Here is a 16,217-nt window from a genome sequence, read left to right on the forward strand (position 1 = left end):
GAACTCCTCGTTCTTTATATAAAAAAAAAAAGTATATGTTCCGACGACCCATGTTCGTTGTCATCTCCAATAACTAGCCAATGCATGTCTCTATGTGTAGATGTTGCCACATTGCAGGATGGATAGCAAGAAGTAGCGTAAGGTAACTTTTGCCATGAGCTAGTCCTCAATACAATAACTTCCATAGTCATCACGTGGTTCTAATAGTTCTTCTTTAGATGGCAGGAGACATGAACAATCTTGTAAGTGTTGGTCATATATCAAATCTCATGTCGTAAGTATCACTATTGCAAAGAGTATTGCTCGAAACTTGGAGGTCACTCATTGTTGTGAGCATTATAACTTCTCCCTTGAAAGGATTCACCAACAAGTATAACTTTCCATTCTTCATATCACGACTAGTAAAGCCAAACAAGTTGCATAAATCAAAATCGTGCTCATTAGAACCCTGTATGGACTTGAATTCAGAAACAATTATATGTTTTCTTTTTGTTGGTAAGTCGTTGCCATCGTATTTCAATAAGTGCATCATTAGTTCACCGAAGGGAGTGCGATAAAGAATAACAAGTCGAGGTACTTGATCATCATCATCATCATGAAATAAACGACGTCGTATGTGCAATGTGGCAAAAGAGACGTCGTCAACCATCTTTAACAAGGCCTTGGATACACATATGATTCAACAAACCGAAGTTACTAGCATCCCCTGAACCCCTAAACCCGTTGCAACACCCCCAACCCCAAGCGTACCAACTGTATAAACAGCCTTGCTTGTGCCTACAACGGCATTGATGGTTCCATACACATTTTTGAATTTATCAAAAGTGATTTGAGGTGTTGCTGGTGGTTTGGTGAAGACCTTTCGGAAAAAAACGCGGAAAAATGAAGCCATATTGCTGGGGAAAAGCGACTTGACAAGACGAGTTACACTGTTCTCTCTTTCCCTCTCTCTCTCTCTCTATATATAGGGTTATTTGGACATATGGAAAAAAATTGATATTTTAATTATAAGTTTTAATTATAGTTTTATTTTCACCTAATATTTTAAATCAAACTTAACTAAGTCCTCTTGATGTTAATATGTTATGCAGATGTTGGGTCGTGGAGGAAGACCTCAGTATGACTCTGATGGAGAAGGGATAATCATTACAAAATGCCATAGCAAGCCACCATTACAAGGTGCGTTAATTTTATATACTATTTTACTGTCATATTTTGGATGGAGACATTATTTTTACTGTTTTGTGCCTAGTAATATACTGTGAAAACTGAAGCCATATTTTTACTGTTTTTACGTTTTGTGCTCAGGCTATTACATTTTCTTCTATACTTTTGTTTTGTTAAAAAATAATTCAGTATAGTTGGGAAGAGAGAAGAGAGGGAATTTGGGGAGGGCAACAGATAATGTGAAAACTGAAAAATTGGTTAAGGTTTTTAATATTTTAATTAATGAAAATTATAAGAATTGGTTGATCAAGTAGTAAGTTGATTTAGGGTTGTGAGAGAGAGAGAGAGAGAGAGAGAGAGAGAGAGAGAGAGAGAAATTTAATCAAGTAGTAAATGGGGCGTCGGACATCACGTATAAGGCACATCACCCCCTCTCCGTTAGTCGATGTGGGATGTTACACGGTGGCAGCGTGGTGGTGGTGGTGTTGGTAGTGGAGGTGGTGATTGTGGTGGTGATGGTGGCGAAGAAGGAGAGGGATGTGGTGGTGGTGGTGGTGGTGGCGATGGCGATGGCGGTCGGTGGTAGTGGTGTTGGTAGTGGAGGTGGAAGTGGTGGTTGTAGCGGTGATGGTGGCGAAGAAGGAGAGGGATATGGTGGTGGTGGTGGCGGTGGCGGTTGGTGGTGGTAATGGTGGCGGAGGGCGGAGGTGGTGGTGTTAATGAAAGTTGCGGTACTGGTTGTGGTATAGGTGGTGGGGATGGTGGTTGTGGAGGTGATGGTGGTGGAGGTTGAGGATGAGATGGTAGTGGTGGTGGTGGAGGTTGAGGAGAAGGTGGTGGTTGTGGTGGTGATGGTGGCGGAGAAGGAGGTGGTGGTGATGATGAAGGTTGAGGTAGTGGTTGTGGTTGCGGTGGTAGGGATGGGAATTGTGGAGGTGACGGTGGTGGAGGTAGATGTGCAGAGGTAGTGAAGGTGGTGTTGGTTGAGGAGAAGGTGGTGGTTGTGGTGGTGATGGGGGCGGAGAAGGAGGTGGTGGTGGAGGTGGCGATCAATGGTGGTGATGGAGATGGTGAAGTTGGATGTAGAGGTGGTGTCTTTAAAAAAACAAAAATTAGCTAGCTTTTTTATTTTATTTTTTAAAATGCATATAGGTACTACTACAATATTGAGCAATAGTAGCCATTTTCTTTCTAAGTATTTAGCCAACTAAGCAACTAAAATTGGTGGCTAAAGGCCTTAGCAACTAAACAGTTATCAATAGCTACCATTGTTTTAGGTAGCATGGTTTAGTTGCTTAATCTTTTCACACCAATCATTAATTTCATTCACTTTAGTTGGATATATTAAACACCATTAGAGAATGCATTGGTTGTTAAGTTGGAAAGCCAATTGTGTATTTGCCCCACAACTTTTTACACCTTAAATATCAATTAATTAAATATAAATATTCAAATAATACATGAAAGTATAGCCGCACGGCTAATGCAAATCGTCTCCAAGTACTAGTAATACATAGCCCTAATAAAACCTACATATAGTACTCCTAATCCAAGGTTAGAAGTCTCCACCATTATATCCATGTAAATACATCACAATGAGAAAGAAAAAGAAAAATTAGAAACTTCCTTTTAATTTTCAACATGTTAGAATAGAATTCTCAACAACTTATCACCATTAGACAAGAAAAAGAAAAGTTAATGCAGAAACAGAAAGAACAAAGACATGAATAGAAAAATAAACTATAACTGAAAAGGGAGGAAAAATATTAAAGATAGACAAAGATAGAGAAAGAAAAGTGAGAACAAGGAAGGATAAGGGTAATCCCACCCTTCTTATTAGGGAGCAACTCTAACAGACCCAACGTTAACAAAATAGCAGACCCAACACTAACACATAACAGAATAAGCAAATCAGTAATATGTTAGAAGTGTACACTTCATTAATTACAACACTAACACTAACACTGACAATACTAGTCAAATTCAAAAAATAATGGCATTAGCTGCACCTGAAATCTTCATGGCACTAACACTAACAATATTAGTCAAATTCAAAAAATAGTGCAACCCTCTTTAACCGTTGCTCGTCTTCCTAATCAAAATTGAAATTCACAGTGTTGTAAGAAAAATAACCATGTCAGTAACCATATGAACCAATAGTGTGTAACATGAAATTTGAGATAAATATATTCTAAAATGTGAGCATGTACATTTCACTTCAGTTAGGGAAAAACAGAACCTCCACTTTCTTTTTGCCCCTAGCCTGATCTATCATGCCTTTGCTGGCTCATAAAGCATCCTTCTCAGCTTGACTAAATTTTCATTTTTCCATCTCACTTGAAGTCCTGGTAATAACTAGTTTCATAAGCAAGGAGTAAAAAAATTTATCTCATAGTTCTCAACATACTAAAAAATCTCACTTTGCAGACGAGCTCTTCCTCTAAGACCGCCATTGAAGATAGCTTTGAGAATTCTAAAGCTAGGGTTTTATTTGTACTTGGGCAGAGGAAGAAAGGGAAGTGAGAGAGAAGGGGGTGGAAACTGGCTATATTTCTTTAGATTCAGTTCTCAATTGGACTTAAAACCTAGTATTAAGTGACTACGGCAAAAGTTGATGCCAGCTAGCTCATTATTTCCCTAAAGTCTTTTTTATTTATTTTTGTTTCCAAAAACAACACAGAAAAATAGAGGAAAAGTCTCTCACATCCACATCCACTTAATATTCATTAGTTTTTAAGTGAATTTGTTAGTGAATAAGTTGGATAATTGATATAGCCATGTTTTCAGCCCTTTAGATCTATTGGTTACATGAAAAGAAACTAATCAATGGTCTCAATTGCAACCTATGTGTTATTTTCATTGACTGCAGATTCCGTTTGAAGCAACTAAAATATCATCCATTCCTCTTATCGTCCGCTGAAAGATCATCTCTTATATGGCATGCACAAATACATCTCAAGACGGAAGAACCAATATTTTCCAGAAATGCCATAGCTCATGTTAATGATCATGTCAAGGCACACTTCTTCAAGGAAAATAAGGTATACACTATACTTATTGAAGTGCAATTTTTTTAGGGAGCTGATTTTCCCACTCCCCTTTTCTCCACTTGCACTCCCTTTTGCTTTTTAATGATTTTTCATCAATTTTTTCTTTTTTGTTCTTTCTCTTTCCTATTCTACCCTTATCCTAAATTAATGTTTTGATAATTAAAATTAAGAAAAGTTAACAGAAAATAAAACCAAAAAAATAAAAAAGAAGTCAGAGCATCTTCTTCTATTTTGATACCTAAACCCTCTTCTTCTCCTTCATCGTGTCTTTCCCACTTCTCAGAGCCAGTCATGGAATAGAACAATCCTTCTCCTACCCAAGGCAAATACTCTTAATTATTGGCGAAAGGTTAGCTATGGATGAAGAACAAAAATTAGAGTCTGAGTTGCAGATGATTTTAGACATGGTGGGCAACAGTGATTTGAGTTGAATGCCAGAATTTAGTAATCCTTCACATTCTCAAGATATTGTGCATGGTACGTTTTATTTCTTACTTAATCTAACTTTATTGATTATTAGCAGTGAATTAGCATATTGGTTTTATGTATGTGTGTGTATCTTTATGTTTAACATTTTCATAACGTATTTGTTAACCTTGTGGGGAGATGCTGAGCATTGATGGTCTACATCTGTGTCCAAAAGGAAGCTTTTTGAACTCTAGAAGATGTTTCTGTATTAAAAAGAAATTCACTTTGCTGAGCATTACCTGTTATCTTATTTATAGGTTGAGTTTTACGAAATACTTGGTGCTCTGATGAATTGCAATTCAATTTTGATGGTTTTTTTTTAGGGAGCTGATTTTCTTTTGCCCGCTTATCTTCTCATATGCACACATAGACAAGTTTAAATTAGTGGTACTGCTATCTCTTTATTTTTGCCCTTGGGTAGAGGTCGTGGTGACCTACTGGTGCGATCCTTTGGAGGCGCCTACCGGCTGCTTGACGAAATGTCTCATAGTAGTACCTCTTTTGTCGTATATATTCATTCTTAACTAATATGTGATAGGTAGTGAAGCATAAACATTCTTCATAGCTGTAGCCAATGTGTAGTTTATGTTTTATATAAATTGGATGGTTTGTGATATAGGCAGTGAAGCATCGATTGATAAAAGTGACAAAATGCTCTCTTTGACAAACAAAAATTTTCGAAGTCGGGAAGACCTCATTGAAGTTGCTCGTAAGATTGCCTTTGTGCAAGGGTATGCACTGGTTATTAGAAGATCTAAATCTGAGAAATATGTTGTCCTTGGTTGTGATAGAGGCGGTAATTATAAAAGTAGAAGAGTTCCACTAGAGAAAAGAAAAAAGAAATCAGCATCTCGCCTCATAAACTGTCCATTTGAAATTTGGGGCAAAAAGAAAAGGAAACTTCAAGGATTTTGGAAGTTGGAGATTAAAAGTTTGTTGCATAATCATGAACCTTCAACGGACATGTCTGGACATCCCTATTGTCGTCGATTTTCAAATGAGGAAATTATGCGGATTAAAGAGATGAGTATGGCTGGTATACCACCACGCCAAATTCTCTCTTCACTTCGACAGAGCAATCCTCATCTTCGAGCAATTTCCCGAAACATTTACAATAAGAAGGCTAAAATTTTGGAGGAGAGCCTAGCAGGACGTACGGTTATTCAAGCATTATTGGATGAACTTGGTGGAGGTGGTTTCTCTTATAACATTGAGTATGACCAAGAAGGGCATTTGACTCATTTGTTCTTTGCTCATCCTATGTAAATTGAATTGAGTAAGAGTTACCCACATGTCTTTTTGATGGATTGCACTTATAAAACTAATAAGTATAAGATGCCATTATTGGATATAATAGGAGTTTCAAGTTTCAACACTTCATTCTACTCTTGTTTTGTCTTCATGCAAAAAGAAGAAGAGAAGGATTATGTGTGGGCTCTAGAAATGTTCAATAAAATTTTGGGAGTTCATAATCAGCCATTGTTGATCATATCAGACAGAGAATTGGCCTTAATGAATGCTATACGCATTGTATTCCCAAGTGCTTGTAATTTGTTATGCGTGTGGCATATTGAGAAAAACATTCTTGCAAATTGTAAACCTCATTTTAGAGAAGAAGTTGATTGGGTTGCTTTCCTATCTACTTGGGCTGATTTAATCAAATCTCCAAATGAATCATCATTCGATAAAGCTTGGGATCATTTTGAAAATGAGTACAAGGAGAATGCAGCTGTTTTGAACTATATTAGAGGTACTTGGCTGCCATTGAAAGAAAAATTTGTGAGTGCATGGACAGATGATGTTGCACACTTTGGTAATCAGGCTACTTCAAGAGCTGAAGGTGCACATGCATTACTAAAGAGGTATCTTCAAGTTTCAACTGGAGGTCTTCGTGAGGTAAAAGAAAAAATATGTCTTGCTATTGAACATCAATTTCAAGAAATCAAAACTCAACTCTCAAGTGAAAAGGTTTGTGTTCCACATAGACTTCGGATTCCATTCTTTAAAGAAGTTGTTACTCATGTATCTATGTTTGCTTTAAATGAGTTATACAAGCAACATGAAGCTGCAAAATATGGTAATCTTTCATCTCAATGCACAGGCCATTTTTTCAAAATGATGGGTATTCCTTGTGGACACATGATTAAGGATATGAAAATTCAAGTATTGCCTTTAAATGCCATACATAATCAGTGGATGATCGATGCACGATTGTTTAACAATGATCAACATGCAAGTTTGGATGATGAAGATGATCAAATAAATAGTCTTCTATTGGATTTCAAAGAAAAGTATGAAAAACTGCCCATTCTTCAAAAAGATGATACAAAGAGACAACTATCTCAATTTGTTGGTACTTCTTTTCCCTTAATTCTGGAGCCTAAGATTCAACCTCATAAAGGACGTCCACTAGGGTCAAAGAAGAGAAAGGAATCTAGCTCTACAAGGCGTGAACCTTCAAAATTTGAGATAGTTGAAAATTCTCGTAAATGTAGTGTTTGCAAAGGTGTTGGTCACAATAAAAGTACTTGTCCATTTCTACCTTTTGGAAATGGATAGAAATGTAAGTATTTGTATGCCAAATTCTTTATTTTTTTTTAATCAAGTATGTGAGTACTATTTATCTTTGTTGTAGTTAATAGATAATAATTTTTTTCAGCTAACATATTTACAGGTAGAAGAACCAAAGAATGTTACTAACCAAATTGTCATTAGGAGCTTAGATATGCAGAGAGCAAGGTACTTCTTATGCATAATAGTCTCAGATTTTTATTCTTTCATAATTTTCAAAGTAATTGTACATGTCTTCTTATTAAAGGGAATTGTATCTCATCAAATTTTATAGTAGTAAATAATATTATGAGAGATCAATTAGTTTGTTAATTAATTAGTCTTCTTTCTTGTAGGTATTTTGAAGTGGATGGATGGATTCATCCTTATTTCACATGTCTGTTTTTAACACAAGGAAGAAGTGTTGTATGGAATGATACTGTTTGGTTAATGGAGCTAAATTATCTTTTTTGTGGTTATAGCTTTTCTCTGTGCTTGTATGGAATGATATAGTTTGGTTAATGAAGCTAAATTTTTGGCAACCACGATGGTTTTGTCTATACTTTTTGGTTGTTGCTCTTGTTGCTATCTCTATTTAGCTATCTTTTCTGGCTTTCAATGAAGTTTCAGCTATTGACCAAAAAAAAGAACATGCCAATGGAGCTAAGTATTTTGCTTTCTTTTATTTCCCATGTTATCTGAACAACCCAATGAAGCATCTAAGTAAATATTTATATTTTGTTCTCGAATGGATACAAAGGATTAAAATTGTTCGGTGGAGTTCTTCCGATCACTATTTCCTAGTTCAAGAGTGGGAGATGCCAGATGCCAGATGCAAATGGATCACTAAAGAAATATTTTGCCTATTCACCAAAAAAAAAAAAAAAAAATCCCTATGGTTGCAGGGTTTATTCGTGGGCATGTGTTTTTGTAATAGGTGGACCATATAATTTTGCCTAGACAACTATACAGTGTTAATTATTTCTTACTTGATGAAAGGAAAAATATAATTTTGCAAGTTGAAAAATTAAGTATAAAGGAAAGGAAATGATATAAAAGTGAAGTAAAAAGAAATAAAGTAGGGTAAGGGTAGAATAGGAAAGAAAAAGAACAAAAAAGAAAAAATTGATGAAAAATCATTAAAAAGCAAAAGGGAGTGCAAGTGGAGAAAATGGGAGTGGAAAAATCAGCTCCCTTTTTTTAAATCTATTTGTATAATAATATATCTTAACTTTGTTATTATTCAATTATTGCAGGGCATAGACAAAGAGGAAATACCAAGGCAACTACAAGGGCTTCTTATGGTATTAGGATAAACCTAATTTTTGTTTTAAGTATAATTATATATTAATGTCTCCTAATATATATTAGTATTCATTTTCTGCAGAGTGAAGAGCAAATAGTAGAGCGGCTCACTTCCTTCTTCCCGCACGTGCTCGTAGACGTTTACAAATTCCTGGTTGAGGAGGGCTTTGGAGCACATTAAACATTGGGGCATTTGTTAAAACTACTAGTTACTGTATTTTCTAATTTTCTAGTAGTTTCCAGAGATAATTTTCTAGTAGCAAATAGTAGAGCTAGCAAAACTTGAGCATGACTTACTAATATCAACTCTTATTTCTCTCAAAATTCAGAGCAAACAATTTCATAATTTGTCTCTCCATACCTGTGCATGTAAGGATATAATCTATGATTTGTCTCTCCATGCTACGTGATAAAATTTGATTAGCTGATATTACAAAATTTAATGGTTATGGTTTCGGATAGTTTAGACTCTTTCTCGTGCCCAAAAATACTTGTAATTATAGCTGATATAATTTGTCCGTCTATAAATTAGAATATACAAAAGAATACGGGAAAAAATTAAGAGAGAAACTAGTTAGGGAAAAAATTAAGAGAGAAATTAGTTATGTAGATTTTTTTTCTTAAGCCAAAAAAGCAGAGGAAGAAATACAAACAGCAAACCTCATCGTTGAATCATTATGTTCGCTAAGCTCTTCAACAAGTCATCGCCACAAGAAGCTTCACATCCTCAGGTACTCTCTCCATTGCTTTCTCACTGCTAATTTGTTTTTTAGTTTCTTTTTCTTCTTAATCACATTTCATTTTGTTAACAATTGATTGAATTTATCTTTGATTGTTTTGGTGTGAAAATCATTGACGCGCTGCAATGGACGCTGATCGAATTTGAATACTAACTGAATTTTGAGTTTTCATCACTGAAAAAGGAAAAAATTTGAAGTAGAAACAGAGAGCTCACTGTTGATCAAAATTTTTGGTGTGAATAAGAGTACATACAGTTTGGATATGTAAGTATTTCAAAAGCACTTAAGGTATATGTCAGCTACATATGAATATTGAAGTGTTAAACAAGTCCTCTCAGATACTAGCAGACCAGGTCGTTTCCACTTACGCGTTTTTTGAACAAGCTGGTCAACACCCTTGTTGAGGGGGAAATTATGGAGAAGACGACGATCTACTCAGACTTTTCTTTACTCTCAGCTCTCAGTCCCTAGTCTTCTTGCAGTCTAGTAACTGAGCGGACCCAATTGGTGTGGGTCTCACAAATTTTAAGTTTCCTCTCTTTTTCTCCCACAAAATTCCATTCCCCAAAACGGCCATAAACCCCAGCAGTAAGTTGTTTTCCTTAAACCCTCTCTGTTTTTATATAACTCTGTTTTCAATTGCGTTCCAATTCATAACAGAGAAATTTAGTCCAAGGTCTGACGCACAGCTGAAATGGCCAGGTACTTGTTCTTCTTCTTCTTCTTTTCCTTCTCTTTCTCTTTTTATCCTATGGTTTTGTCCCAACTATCCTCAAACCAAAAAACCACTATGATCAATCTCTCCAAGAGTCTAAATGTCACTAGTATTTCATGGGATATCAACAAAGAGCCAAACCCATGTTTGTGGAAAGGAGTTGGGTGCAACTCCCCCTCCAATTCATCTGTTATCCAAATTTCCTTATCTGGTGTTTCTCTATCTTCCTCAGATTTTCTGACCCTTGTTTGCCAGATTGAGTCCTTGCAGATTCTTGATGTTTCAGGCAACCGTCTGAGCAAAATCCCATCTGGGTTTCTCTCAGATTGTGGAAAACTTGATGGGCTAAGGCTACTCAATTTTAGCTATAACAATTTGGAGGGTTCTTTGCCTGAATTTGTTGGTTTTGCTGGGTTGCAGTTCTTAGACTTGTCTCACAATAAGTTGAGTGGAGCCATTGATTTAGAGTTAGATGGGTTAGTTGGGCTCAGAAGCTTGAACCTTAGCTTGAACAATTTCACTGGCTCTGTTCCTACCCGTCTTGGAAAATCCAAGGTCTTGAAGGAGCTTCAGCTTTCTATGAATAAGTTTCATGGCACAATCCCTGTTGATATTGTGGGCTACCGCAATTTGACTCTGATTGATTTTAGTGTAAATAATATTTCTGGGTCTGTTCCTGACAGAATTGGAGAGCTCTCTAAACTTGAGGTTTTGATTCTGTCGTCCAATAGTTTATCTGGCGAAATCCCACGAAGCCTTCGGAATATGACAAGCCTCACCCGTTTTGCTGCAAATTCTAACAATTTCAACGGTCCAATTCCTGCAGGAATTCCAAAACATCTGAGAAATTTGGACCTAAGCTATAACAGCTTAAGTGGCTCGATTCCATCGGAACTTTTGTCTCCATTGAATCTGCAGATTGTGGATTTGTCTAACAATAGATTAAACGGATCGATACCTACAGCTCTTTCTCCGAGGTTGGTCAAATTGAGATTAGGAAGCAATTCACTTGATTATGTAATTCCAACTGCGGCCATTTCAACACTCCAACACTTAACTTACTTGGAGCTGGAAAACAATACATTGACCGGATTGATTTCTCCTGAATTGGGTTATTGCCAGAGTTTGGCACTGTTGAATTTGGCTCAGAATCAGCTCTCTGGGTCTCTGCCAGTGGAGTTGGGTAAGCTTAGCGATCTTCAAGTCTTGAAACTTCAATTTAACAAGTTGGCTGGTGAAATCCCAATTCAAATTGCTCAAATGTCGAAGTTGTCGATTCTAAATATCAGCTGGAATTCTCTGAATGGTTCGATACCACCTTCGGTTGCAAGCTTGAAGAATCTCATTAACATGAATTTACAAGGCAACAATCTCAGTGGTTCGATACCGGAAAATATTGGCTCCATGACTTCTCTGATGGAACTCCAACTTGGAGAAAATCAGTTGAGTGGTCGCATTCCAAGCATGCCTATTACTTTGCAGATTGCTTTGAATCTCAGCAGCAATCTCTTTGAAGGACATATTCCGGTAACTCTTGCCATGCTCACGGGATTAGAAATTCTGGATCTCTCAAATAACAAATTCTCAGGTGAGATACCCGTAAACTTGACGCAGTTGGGAACCTTGACACAGTTGATACTTTCCAACAATCAGCTCTCTGGAGAAATTCCAAAATTTAGTTCTTGGGTCTTCGTCAAGACAAGTGGAAATGAGGGTTTGACTAACTCCGCGACACCAAGCACGTCACCAGAATCGAAAAAGAAGGGAAAACCAGTTTCACTGACAATTGTTCTTTGGGCAGTTGCAGCAGCTATTTTTGCTGTTGGAGGGATCGCCATCTTCCTATATCACTATTAGGATACAAATTGGTAAAATAAAAAATAAAAAAATTGATTGCTCTTTAGGCGATGATGTGAATTCTTTTACATATTGTTTTTAAAAGAAAATGTTTTGTTATTATTTTTCACACATGTGGTGTACATTTAAGTAAAATAATGAATCTCATTCATGTCATGTTAGCATTTTAAATATATATGTATTTTTTCAACGGACCAGACGATAAGGATAAAATGAGACGCAAACACTATGCCAAATTTTACTTTACACAATGTTTGTACAATATCTGGCCAAGCATTTCCAAGCATTTCCAAGCTAATCCAAGCAAAGGGAAGGGAGTCCCACATCGACAAAACACAAGAGAAGGGGACTCTCCCTTCCCTATAAAAGAAGACCCCTCTCCTTCAAAGGGGAGGAGAAAGAAAGAGGTTGAGCAAGCTACTAGGGCCTCATGGGCTTACCCATGAGCCCATTTACAAGCCCACGAATCATCGGCCATTAGCCAGATCATCTGCCTTCGGCCATCAGCCTTCGGCATCTGCCTTCAGCCTTCGGCATCTGCCCTCAGCCTTCGGCATCTGCCTTCGGCCTTCGGTATTCTTCCTCTTCCCCTTGGGTCTAACCCTATGTACAATGTATACACACATTATTATAATGAGAACATACTTCTCTGTGGACGTAGCCCATCATTCGGGTGAACCACGTACATTTGTCTTCTGTATGCATGTCCATTTATTTACCGATTGCTCTTACATACTGAGGGTCCTCACCCTCAACATCCACCTCATCTTTAAGTTGGCCTACATTGTGAGATCCCACATCAACCAACGGAGAGTGGGTGATGTGCCTTATATGTACACACCCGCATCCATATAGCACGAGGCCTTTTGGGAGCTCACTGGCTTCGGAGTAGTAGGAACTCCGAAGTTAAGCGAGTTGGGGGCGAGAGCAATCCCAGGATGGGTGACCCACTGGGAAGTTGGTCGTGAGCTCCCAGAAACAAAACCGTGAGGGCCAGAGAGGTGGGGGGCCCAAAGCGGACAATATCGTGCTACGGCAGAGCCGATCCGGGATGTGACAATTTGGTATCAGAGCCACTCTGCCGTGTGGTGCGAGTGTGCCGACGAGGACGTCGGGCCCTTAAGGGGGGTGGATTGTGAGATCCCACATCAACCAACAGAGAGTGGGTGATGTGCCTTATATGTACACACCCGCATCCATATAGCACGAGGCCTTTTGGGAGCTCACTGGCTTCGGAGTAGTAGGAACTCCGAAGTTAAGCGAGTTGGGGGCGAGAGCAATCCCAGGATGGGTGACCCACTGGGAAGTTGGTCGTGAGCTCCCAGAAACAAAACCGTGAGGGCCAGAGAGGGGGGGGGGCCCAAAGCGGACAATATCGTGCTACGGCAGAGCCGATCCGGGATGTGACATACATACTACCTGTCTAGTTTTAGCGCAAACAGATTGGCGCCGTCTGTGGGAAACGACACAAAACGCTATGTCGTTCTCCTTCACGAGTACTCTCGGCACCCTTTTGAGCCATGCCCTCGGAACCTCCTACCATCTGCCTTTAGCCTTCGGCACCCATCATCATTTGGCGCGTGTGATGTCTTCACATCCCCCCAATGATTCGGCATCTGCCTTTGGCCTTCGGGACCCATCATCATTCGGCGTGTGCGATGTCTTCACATCCCCCCAATGATTCGGCATCTGCCTTTGGCCTTCGGCACCCATCATCATTCGGCGCGTGCGATGTCTTCACATCCCCCTAATGATTCGGCATCTGCCTTTGGCCTTCGGCACCCATCATCATTCGGCGCGTGCGATGTCTTCACATCCCCCCAATGATTCGACATCTGCCTTTGGCCTTCGGCACCCATCATCATTCGGCGCGTGTGATGTCTTCACATCCCCCAATGATTCAGCCTTCGGCATCGGCCATCAGCCTTCGGCCTTCGGCATAAGCCATCAGCTTCGGCATAAGCCATCAGCTTCGGCGCCATCAGCTTCGCCCATCAGCTTCAGCCTTCGGCCATCAGCCTTCAGCCATCAGCTTCAGCCATCAGCCTTCGACCATCAGCTTCGGCCATCAGCTTCAGCCTTCGGCATCTGCCTTCAGCCTTCGGCCATCAGCCTTCGGTCATCAGCTTCGGCCATCAGCTTCAGCCTTCGGCCATCAACTTCGGCCATCAGCCTTCTGCCATCAGCCTTCGGCCATCAGCATCAGCCTTCAGCCATGCCGAACGGCACCCTCTAGGAGACACTTCTCCAGCTCCTTTTCTCAAAGCCATGCCGAACGGCACCTTCTAGGAGACACTTCTCCAGCGCCTTTTCTCAAAGCCATGCCGAGCGGCACCTTCTAGGAGACACTTCTCCAGCGCCTTTTCTCAAAGCCATGTCGAACGGCACCTTCCAGGAGACACTTCTCCCTGACGGCGCCATCAGCCTTCGGCGCCATCAGCCTTCGGCCATCAGCTTCGGCCATTAGCTTCAGCCATCAGCTTCAGCCATCAGCCTGCTGAAGAATGAGCTGAAGCAATGCTTGGCCAGTGCATTAATAACTACAAGTCCCCAATCAAGAAGTAACTCCTTAATCGGGAACTTGGGGGACTCTTGTTTGTACAATATCTGGCCAAGCATTTCCAAGCTAATCTAAGCAAAGGGAAGGGAGTCCCACATTGACAAAACACAAGAGAAGGGGACTCTCCCTTCCCTATAAAAGAAGACCCCTCTCCTTCAAAAGAGGGGGAGAAAGAAAGAGGTTGGGCAGGCTACTAGGGCCTCATGGGCTTACCCATGAGCCCATTTACAAGCCCACGAATCATCGGCCATCAGCCAGATCATCTGCCTTCGGCCATCAGCCTTCGGCATCTGCCCTCAGCCTTCGGCATCTGCCTTCGGCCTTCGGTATTCTTCCTCTTCCCCTTGGGTCTAATCCTATGTACAATGTATACACACATTATTATAATGAGAACATACTTCTCTGTGGACGTAGCCCATCATTCGGATGAACCACGTACATTTGTCTTTTGTATGCATGTCCATTTATTTACCGATTGCTCTTACATACTGAGGGTCCTCACCCTCAACATCCACCTCATCTTTAAGTTGGCCTACATACTACCTGTCTAGTTTTAGCTCAAACCAGATTGGCGCCGTCTGTGGGAAACGACACAAAACGCTATGTCGTTCTCCTTCACGAGTGCAAACAGATTGGCGCAAACAGATTGGCGCCATCAGGTAATGGGACGATCCCTTCTGCCGCAATTGCAAAAATTGCATGTACCAAAGGTTGACATACTTAGAGATGGAAAACAATAGCTTGACTGGAAGGATTCCTCCTGAATTGGGTTCTTGCCAGAGTTTGGCACTGTTGGATTTGGCTCAGAATCAGCTGTCTGGGGCTTTGCCAGTGGAGTTGGGTAACCTTAGCCATCTTCAAGTCTTGAAACTTCAATTTAACAAGTTGGCTGGTGAAATCCCAATTGAAATTACTCAATTGTCGAAGTTGTGGATTCTAAATATCAGCTGGAATTCTCTGAATGGTCCGATACCACCTTCGGTTGCAAGCTTGAAGAATCTCATTAACATGAATTTACAAGGCAACAATCTCAGTGGTTCGATACCGGAAAATATTGGCTCCCTGGCTTCTCTGTCGGAACTCCAACTTGGAGAAAATCACTTGAGTGGTGGTGACATTCCAAGAATGCCAACTACTTTGCAGATTGCTTTGAATCTCAGCAGCAATCTTTTTGAAGAATATATTCTGGTAAATCTTGCCAATCTTACGTTATTAGAAATTCTGGATCTCTCAAATAACAAATTCTCAGGTGAGATACCCGCATTTTTTGGGCAGTTGGGAACCTTGACGCAGTTGATACTTTCCAACAATCAGCTCTCTGGAGAAATTCCAAAATTTGGTTCTTGGGTCTTCGTCAACACAACTGGAAATGAGGGTTTGACTAATTCTACGACAACAAGCACGTCACCGGAATCGAAAAAGAAGAGAAAACCAATTGCACTACCAATTGTTCTTGCAGTTTTTTTTTTCTTTTTTGTAGCAGCTGTTTTTGCTGGTGGATGGATCACCATCATTGGTAAAAAAAATAGAATTTGTATAGTTTGGGAGGTCGAAAATTTGTGGTAATTATGAAATAATCTTTTATTCATGTGTTCTTTAAGGGCAAATAGTAATTTTTCCTACTTTTTAAATGCAAAATAGTATGACTTCATATCAGATATTTGAATAACGAAGTATTACATGGTTCCTATAGCATTAAACATTTACTGCTGCTCACAAAATTTGTTACCAAAAAAGGTGCCAGTGTTTCGTTTATTCAAATGGTAAATGATTTTTTCACTTCCCTTTTATCCACCTACATTCAT

General features: G+C 39.5%; 2 protein-coding genes across 2 annotated transcripts; both read left to right on the plus strand.

Annotated features, from left to right (window-relative positions):
* The first annotated feature begins 5,312 nt into the window (after positions 1 to 5,312).
* LOC148291263 (protein FAR1-RELATED SEQUENCE 5-like) lies at positions 5,313 to 7,434 on the plus strand. Its single transcript, XM_088246259.1, has one exon. The coding sequence runs from the start codon at positions 5,988 to 5,990 to the stop codon at positions 7,242 to 7,244; it is 1,257 nt and encodes a 418-aa protein (XP_088102385.1). The 5' UTR covers positions 5,313 to 5,987; the 3' UTR covers positions 7,245 to 7,434.
* A 2,406-nt stretch (positions 7,435 to 9,840) lies between these two features.
* On the plus strand, positions 9,841 to 12,283 carry LOC110760599 (uncharacterized). The gene has a single exon (XM_088245551.1). It carries the CDS (start codon positions 9,975 to 9,977, stop codon positions 11,850 to 11,852), a length of 1,878 nt encoding a protein of 625 aa, XP_088101677.1. The 5' UTR covers positions 9,841 to 9,974; the 3' UTR covers positions 11,853 to 12,283.
* The last annotated feature ends 3,934 nt before the right edge of the window (positions 12,284 to 16,217 follow it).

This window comes from Prunus avium, chromosome 8, assembly GCF_965620075.1.
Source record: "Prunus avium chromosome 8, drPruAviu1.hap1.1, whole genome shotgun sequence".
Classification (NCBI taxonomy): domain Eukaryota; kingdom Viridiplantae; phylum Streptophyta; class Magnoliopsida; order Rosales; family Rosaceae; genus Prunus; species Prunus avium.

Bases quoted from the DNA above. Each gene is read 5' to 3' on its own strand.
- LOC148291263 (XM_088246259.1), top strand. From the start codon at position 5,988: ATGGATTGCACTTATAAAACTAATAAGTATAAGATGCCATTATTGGAT.
- LOC110760599 (XM_088245551.1), top strand. From the start codon at position 9,975: ATGGCCAGGTACTTGTTCTTCTTCTTCTTCTTTTCCTTCTCTTTCTCT.